The following is a 7,672-nucleotide window of genomic DNA, read 5'->3' as shown; positions in this document are numbered from 1 at the left end:
AGCCTTGAGCTGCTGGGCTCAAGCGATCCTCCCACCTCAGCTTCCCCAAGTGCTGGGATTACAGGCATGCGTCATCACGGCAGGCCCAATTAGGTAAGTTTTGAAGTATGTCTACATCTGGGAGACCACCACCACAATGACATAATGAACATCACCTGATGCTCGTGTTCATCAAAGCCTCTGCTCTTTCTTCCCATGATCACAGCATGTCATTGTACATTCATTTGCCTTCGTGCTTGTGATGTCTTCCCCGTTAAACTGGGTGCCTGGTGAGAACAGGGAACACATCTGGTTGGTTCTCCTCTATACCTGCAGTACCTGGCACAAACAGTGATTGGATGGATGGACGAATAAGTGAATGAATGAAGTCCTCATTTCCAGACTGACAGCTCCTCCAGGGCAGGGTCCTTGCCCAGGTCATCTCAGCAGCCTCGGGCCCGCCATATAGTGGTCACTCAATGAATGGGTGCTTAAGCGGCCCAAGGTGGCCCAGGGCTCACCACTGCAGAAATCAGACCAAAAGAGCTGGAACTGCCCCAGACAGTCCTTCAGGGGACCCAGGAGGAAGGGGACCACCTTCCTCTCTGCCAGCAGCCACTATACACAGGTGAGGCAGTCCTAGGCCTCCTGGGAGGACCGAATCATTTCCAGAACTGCTATGCACCAGGTGGTGTTTTGGGTAAACGGCATCCCTGCAAGGGATCCTCACCCTTTTCTTCATTCTCTGCTTGTGTCAATCACAGCTTCTAGCGAAGGGAAGGGAGGCCAGGCTTGGTTTCTTCCTGCAAGAGTATTTAACTCAGGGCCCTGCAGAACAATGAGAATCTGACCTGCAACTAGCTGGGCATGCTGGGGTGTGCCTGTGTAGTTTCAGCTACTTGGGAGGCTGAGGCAGGAGAATTGCTCGAGCCCAGAAAGTTGAGGCTGCAGTGAGCCATGGTTGTGCCATTGCACTCCAGCCTGGGCAACACAACACCCTGGCTCAAGAATAAAAAAAGAGGCCGGGCGCAGTGGCTCAAGCCTGTAATCCCAGCACTTTGGGAGGCCGAGACGGATGGATCACGAGGTCAGGAGATCGAGACCATCCTGGCTAACACGGTGAAACCCCGTCTCTACTAAAAAATACAAAAACAAACTAGCCGGGCGAGGTGGCGGGCGCCTGTAGTCCCAGCTACTCGGGAGGCTGAGGCAGGAGAATGGCGTGAACCCTGGAGGCGGAGCTTGCAGTGAGCTGAGCTCCGGCCACCACACTCCAGCCTGGGTGACAGAGGGAGACTCCGTCTCAAAAAAAAAAAAAAAAAAAAGAAAAGAAAAAAAAAAGAATCTGCCTGCAGTGCCAGGCAGGCCCTGCTGTCCAGGAGTCTGGATGTCTCCCTCTGTAGATCACGAAGAAACTGGCTGAGAGGCCACGGGATGGCACCGTCTCCAGTCACAAGGCAGAATCCAGACCTCAGCCCACAGCTAACCAGAGCTGTCTGCAGACCAGATATGGCCCCATGGATCCCCCACCCCAACTGACTGTGATTCCAGGTTCCCCAGTCTGGGTGAATAGGCAGGAATCCCAGCCTTTCCTCAGCCTATGGGAGCCTGGGCCAGGCTGACCCTCAAAGGTGACCGACAGCCACCACTCCATATGGTGAAGGCAAAGGTGTGGCAGCTACGAACACCCACTACACCCCCAACTCAAGGGAACACCATGCTAAAAGTTGACCCTCAGGGAGTTCCACTCCCAGAAAATCCAGGTGCCAACCAACCCCAATGAGAAATGGCACCTGGGCCACCAGACACCCCAAAACAGCGTTTTCCACCTCAAGCATTTTCCTCAAGCGTTTTCCACCTCAAACCATTTCCACCTCAAGCATATGCACTGAGTACCAGAGAAACTAGGGTACTTGGGAATGGGTGGAAGGGCCAGGCCAGGAACTCCCCAGTAAGCAGAAACAAGAGACCTGAATCCTGAATCTTCCCCCACCCTCTAAGGCTGCTCAATGTCAAGGCGGAAGGGACCTTGGCCCACCTCCACTCTAGGTAAGGACAAGTTGGCCCCCACCACCCCACCCTTCAGGGATCACCCTCCACTGCCCACAATCCAGTCACGCCACAAAGTCACTCTTGGCCTCATTTGTAAGGTGTGCACTTTTATTCAACTGGTCTCAAGTCAGTGTACAGGTAAGCCCTGGCTGCCTCCACCCACTCCCAGGGAGACCAAAAGCCTTCAGACATCTCAAGTTGGGGGACAAAAAGAGGGGGCATGAAGGCTCATTATTCAAAATAAAACAAAATAAAAAAGTATTAAGGCGAAGATTAAAAAAATTTTGCATTACATAATTTACACGAAAGCAATGCTATCACCTCCCCTGTGTGGACTCGGGAGAGGACTGGGCCATTCTCCTTAGAGAGAAGTGGGGTGGCTTTTAGGAGGGCAAGGGACTTCCTGTAACAATGCATCTCATATTTGGAATGACTATTAAAAAAAAGAACAATGTACAATCAAAGTCCTCGGCCACATTGTAGAACTTTGGGGGATGCTCGCTCCAACCGACTGCTGTCACCTTCACCGTTCCAGTTTTTAAATCCTGAGTCAAGCCAAAAAAAAAAACCAAAACAAAACAAAAAAAACAAATAAAGCCATGCCAATCTCATCTTGTTTTCTGCGCAAGTTAGGTTTTGTCAAGAAAGGGTGTAACGCAACTAAGTCACAGTCCGCCTAGAAGCATTTGCGGTGGACGATGGAAGGGCCAGACTCATCATACTCCTGCTTGCTGATCCACATCTGCTGGAAGGTGGACAGCGAGGCCAGGATGGAGCCGCCGATCCACACAGAGTACTTGCGCTCAGGAGGAGCAATGATCTGAGGAGGGAAGGGAACAAACAGGCAGTGAGAACCCCGGATGTGACAGCTCCCCACACACCACAGGGCCCCACGGCCCACCTGCCCAGGTCAGCTCAGGGTGGAAGGACACCCACCTTGATCTTCATCGTGCTGGGCGCCAGGGCAGTAATCTCCTTCTGCATCCTGTCAGCAATGCCAGGGTACATGGTGGTGCCACCAGACAGCACTGTGTTGGCGTACAGGTCTTTACGGATGTCCACGTCACACTTCATGATGGAGTTGAAGGTAGTTTCGTGGATGCCACAGGACTCCATGCCTGAGGAAGAAATGAGGGCGGACTTAGCTTCCACAGCACAGCCCCAAGGGTGACCCTCAGGTCAGGCAGGGCCGGGAGGCGGGTCTCCACTCACCCAAGAAGGAAGGTTGGAAGAGAGCCTCAGGGCAGCGGAACCGCTCGTTGCCAATGGTGATGACCTGGCCATCGGGCAGCTCGTAGCTCTTCTCCAGGGAGGAGCTGGAAGCCGCCGTGGCCATCTCCTGCTCGAAGTCTAGGGCGACATAGCACAGCTTCTCCTTAATGTCACGCACGATTTCCCGCTCGGCCGTGGTGGTGAAGCTGTAGCCGCGCTCAGTGAGGATCTTCATGAGGTAGTCAGTCAGGTCCCGGCCAGCCAGGTCCAGACGCAGGATGGCATGGGGGAGGGCATACCCCTCGTAGATGGGCACAGTGTGGGTGACCCCGTCACCGGAGTCCATCACGATGCCAGTGGTACGGCCAGAGGCGTACAGGGACAGCACAGCCTGGATGGCCACGTACATGGCTGGGGTGTTGAAGGTCTCAAACATGATCTGTAAGGAAGAAATGCACCATGTCACACTCAGGAAGCTACTAGGACAGCCAGGCCAGATGGGGGACATGCAGGAAGTGCAAAGAACACTAAGTGTGCTGGGGTCTTGGGATGGGGAATTCTGTTCAGACCTACTGTGCACCTACTGAATACACACTCCAAGGCCGCTTTACACCAGCCTCATGGGCTTGTCACACGAGCCAGTGTTAGTACCTACACCCACAGCACTGTCTGTTTTAGACACCTAGTCAGAGAGGCAAACACCAGAAAAAGAGCTCATCTGGGAAAAAGCAAATAGAACCTGCAGAGTTCCAAAGGAGACTCAGGTCAGAGAAGAGAGTCCTACGGAGAACGGCAGAAGAGAGAACCAGTGAGAAAGGGCGCAGCTCCGGGAGACCAGGAAAGAGGGCGGTGGCCACCACAAGAGGTAGCGGGCCACTTACCTGGGTCATCTTCTCGCGGTTGGCCTTGGGGTTCAGGGGGGCCTCGGTCAGCAGCACGGGGTGCTCCTCAGGAGCCACACGCAGCTCATTGTAGAAGGTGTGGTGCCAGATCTTCTCCATGTCGTCCCAGTTGGTGACGATGCCGTGCTCGATGGGGTACTTCAGGGTGAGAATGCCTCTCTTGCTCTGGGCCTCGTCGCCCACATATGAATCCTTCTGACCCATGCCCACCATCACGCCCTAGGAAACAAAAAACAAGGCGCCCTAAGCACGGGCGCGGCCCCCACCCCAGAAACCGGGAGACCCCCGTGCAGAGAAAGCGCCCTCGCCTCCCGCCCGCTCCCGGGGCCGCCCCACCCACCCAGCTCCCCTACCTGGTGCCTGGGGCGCCCCACGATGGAGGGGAAGACGGCCCGGGGGGCATCGTCGCCCGCGAAGCCGGCCTTGCACATGCCGGAGCCGTTGTCGACAACGAGCGCGGCGATATCATCATCCATGGCGAGCTGCGGGAAAGCCGGGCGCGCTGTGAGCCGAGGTGGCCCCCGCCCTGCCCACTTCCGGCGCGCCGAGGCCTTAGGCCGCCAGGGGGCGCAGGCGCGCGCCCAGATTGGGGACAAAGGAAGCCGGGCCGGCCGCGTTATTACCATAAAAGGCAAACACTGGTCGGAGGCGTCCCCACCGCGCGCGGCAGGAAGCCAGGCCCCCACCCCCTCCCAACCGGGAGCCGGCCCCGCCTCCGCTCCGTTCAAATAGCGCCGGGTCGGCGCGCGCGCGCGCGGCGGCCACACCCTCAAGCGGCCGGCGGCGCGGGCAGGAAGTGCGCGCAAGCGCCCTGGAGCCTCCGCGACCCCACCCCTTCCGGCGGGGCCAGCCCTTGCCCCAGCCCAGGCCGCGGCACCCGGGCCCCAGGACGCACGCGCAGTTAGCGCCTTGAGTCCCAGCGCGCACGCGCACCTAGCGCCGATTCCCAGCGCGCACGCAGAGTTAGCGCCCCAAGCCCCAGGACGCACGCGCAATGGCGCCCCAGCCCCCCACCGAGCCTGGCGGGGGGGCTCCGCCGCGCCCACCCTGCAGTTCCCACTGGCAAGAAGCCGGCTCGGACAAAGACCCCGCTGGCTGCCCCCATCCCGAGAGCAGCACCCCCAGAGCGCGCCTCCCGAGCAGGGCCCCGCGCCTCCAAACTGGAGCGGGGTGTCCCCACATCTCTGGAGGCCCAGGGGCTTCTCCCGCGTCCCCCACTGCAGTCCAGTCCCCACATGCGACCCCCGCTGCGGCGCAGGCGGCTCTACACAGGCGAAGGGGCCGCGGCCTTAGGCAGCCGAGCCGGGAGCCGCCTACCAGGGTCGGCTGGCCGGGCTTACCTGGCGGCGGGTGTGAACGGGCGGCGGAGCGGCAAAGGCAAGGCTCTGTGCTCGCGGGGCGGACGCGGTCTCGGCGGTGGAGGCGCGTCGCGCCGCCGGGTTTTATAGGGCGCCGCCGCGGCCGCTCGAGCCATAAAAGGCAACTTTCGGAACGGCGCGCGCTGATTGGCCCCGCGCCGCTCACTCACCGGCCTCGCCGCACAGTGCAGCATTTTTTTACCCCCTCTCCCCTCCTTTTGCGAAAAAAAAAAAAGAGCGAGAGCGAGATTGAGGAAGAGGAGGAGGGAGAGTTTTGGCGTTGGCCGCCTTGGGGTGCTGGGCCCGGGGGTTGGGGGCGCGCGCGGTGGCCCCCGCACCCCACGCTGGGCAGTGCCCGGTTCGGCCCCGCATGGCCAGGCCTGTCCCCGGCCTGCCCGTCTCTCGGGCCCCCCACCCACCGCGGGACATTCTAGGTGTGGACGTCTCTTGGGCACTGAGCGCCCAGGTGGGGTGGGCCAGGGTCTGCACGGGTGCCAGGGTCCTGGGTGCTGTGCGCTCCTGCAGAAGGAGCCCTTGAAGGGCATGGAGTGGCCAGGCAGTCACTCCCCCTTGCCGACTTCAGAGCAACTGCCCTGAAAGCAGGTCTCGGGACCTCTGGCTATGGGGCTCAGCTAGCTAAATGGGCTGGGTGGGTCACTAGGGAGAGACTTGGGCTTGAGAGGTAGAGTGTGGTGTTGGGGGAGTCAGGGGGCTCGCGGCCACTTAGAAGTCGCAGGACCACACTGCCCAGGACAGGGCAGGCGCCAGCGGTCCAGTGGCTTGAGGTGGCCTGTGATGAAAGCTGCAAACCCACCCAGCCACGGCCCTGGGAAGGTGGGCTCTACGGGGCAGGGAAAGTTTCCCCAGGAGCTGCTGCTTCTGAGGGTAACGCGGTCACGCCCAGCCAAGACCAGGCCTGGGGCGTTAGTGGGTGACCCAGGCAGCTCCAGGCACTGCGAGGTGTGGGGGCTGGGTCTACACAGCCTGGGTCTGCGCCCACCGTTCATTGCATGTCTGCTATGCGCAGCCACAGCTGAACTGCCCTCCCAGACCATCTGGAGGCCGCGGGGGGACTCTGGGGACCAAGACTCCATGTGCCAGAGAGGATTGGGGGCGGGGCGGGGTAGGAGCTCAAAGCCAGCCTGGGAAGACCCTCTCCTTGTCACCCTTTCTTGCCTCGGGTCTGTCCACTCAGTAGCACACAAGACCCGGGTGGCTAGGGTCGTTCTGCTCTGGGAATCAGAGACTGTATGTACCCAGCTGGTGGACATGCAGTGATCAGTGGCGTGGGACCACAGAGGGGCATTCAGCTCAACCTAGAGGAACATGCCCTTCTCCTCCTCCCCCTCCTTGGAGGTGGTGACAAGAAGCTGGATTTTTACACAAAAATAGGAAGGGTGGTGAGGTGGGGGCACGTCAGGCCTTCAGGGGGCTTTGCAGCACGTAGTAGGTGTTCGTTGAGTGTGTGTTGCAACAGGCAAAGATGAGTCCATATAAGGACGTGGAACCTGTGGCCTTGTTCCAGTTCACGGTACAAGGCTGTGCTCAGTCAGTGGGACCCACTCCTCCCTCGAAGGTTGCAGAGGCCACAGCCTGGTGGGAAAGATGACCACCACCCAGCACACAGTGGCAGACACAGGTTCACAGTCCAGAAGGCTTGCTAGGCCTCCTCCATCACCACCCCACGCAAGGGCAAACTTTCCCAGCCTGTATACTCCCTGCCTCCTGGGGATGGGACTGTCCTGTGCCTGGCCTTGTATCTTTCAGCTGCAGGCGTCTTGCCACCTGCCTCATGACCTGCCAACCCTACAGTTCACCGGGCCGGCGTTGTGGGGCGATGGGCGGGGGGGACCTTTTTGCTGCCTGTTGATGAGGGCTGGTTCTGGGGGTTCCTCAAAGGTTGAACTGGGTGGAGTGCTGTGGGAGGTGGGGATGGGACCGGATCTGCAGAGCAAGGATGGGAGGCTGTTGGGTGGGCGGCTCCAGGCAACAAGGTAGGGTGCAGAGCAGACCTGATCCCCAGGCAGGACCTGTGCTGCCACTGGGCCTCTAGTCAGCTGGCCAAGAGACAGAAGCTCCAGCCCCACCCCACCGCAGGCTGCAGCCTTCCTGGCCTGTCCTCCTGGCTTGTGGTTCCCTCTGTCTGCAGCGGCCACTTCTTGGTGCTCT

At 59.5% G+C, this 7,672-nt stretch overlaps 1 protein-coding gene across 1 annotated transcript; it reads right to left on the bottom strand.

Annotated features, from left to right (window-relative positions):
* Positions 1-2,117: 2,117 nt before the first annotated feature.
* Positions 2,118-5,603, bottom strand: LOC105497365 (actin beta). Its single transcript, XM_011768366.3, has 6 exons — positions 5,486-5,603; positions 4,499-4,627; positions 4,125-4,364; positions 3,244-3,682; positions 2,968-3,149; positions 2,118-2,851 (listed from the first exon to the last, which is right to left on the bottom strand). The coding sequence occupies exons 2-6, from the start codon at positions 4,619-4,621 to the stop codon at positions 2,708-2,710; spliced, it is 1,128 nt and encodes a 375-aa protein (XP_011766668.1). The 5' UTR covers positions 4,622-4,627; positions 5,486-5,603; the 3' UTR covers positions 2,118-2,707.
* Between the last annotated feature and the right edge of the window lie 2,069 nt (positions 5,604-7,672).

The sequence above is a fragment of the Macaca nemestrina genome, chromosome 4 (assembly GCF_043159975.1).
Source record: "Macaca nemestrina isolate mMacNem1 chromosome 4, mMacNem.hap1, whole genome shotgun sequence".
NCBI lineage: Eukaryota > Metazoa > Chordata > Mammalia > Primates > Cercopithecidae > Macaca > Macaca nemestrina.
This window is presented reverse-complemented; position numbering and strand designations above follow the sequence as displayed.

Coding starts and splice junctions, on each gene's coding strand:
- LOC105497365 (XM_011768366.3), bottom strand. CDS start 4,621: ATGGATGATGATATCGCCGCGCTCGTTGTCGACAACGGCTCCGGCATG. Junction 4,365..4,498: donor TGGGGCGCCCCAGGCACCAG/GTAGGGGAGCTG, acceptor TTTGTTTCCTAG/GGCGTGATGGTGGGCATGGG. Junction 3,683..4,124: donor ACCGCGAGAAGATGACCCAG/GTAAGTGGCCCG, acceptor TCTTCCTTACAG/ATCATGTTTGAGACCTTCAA.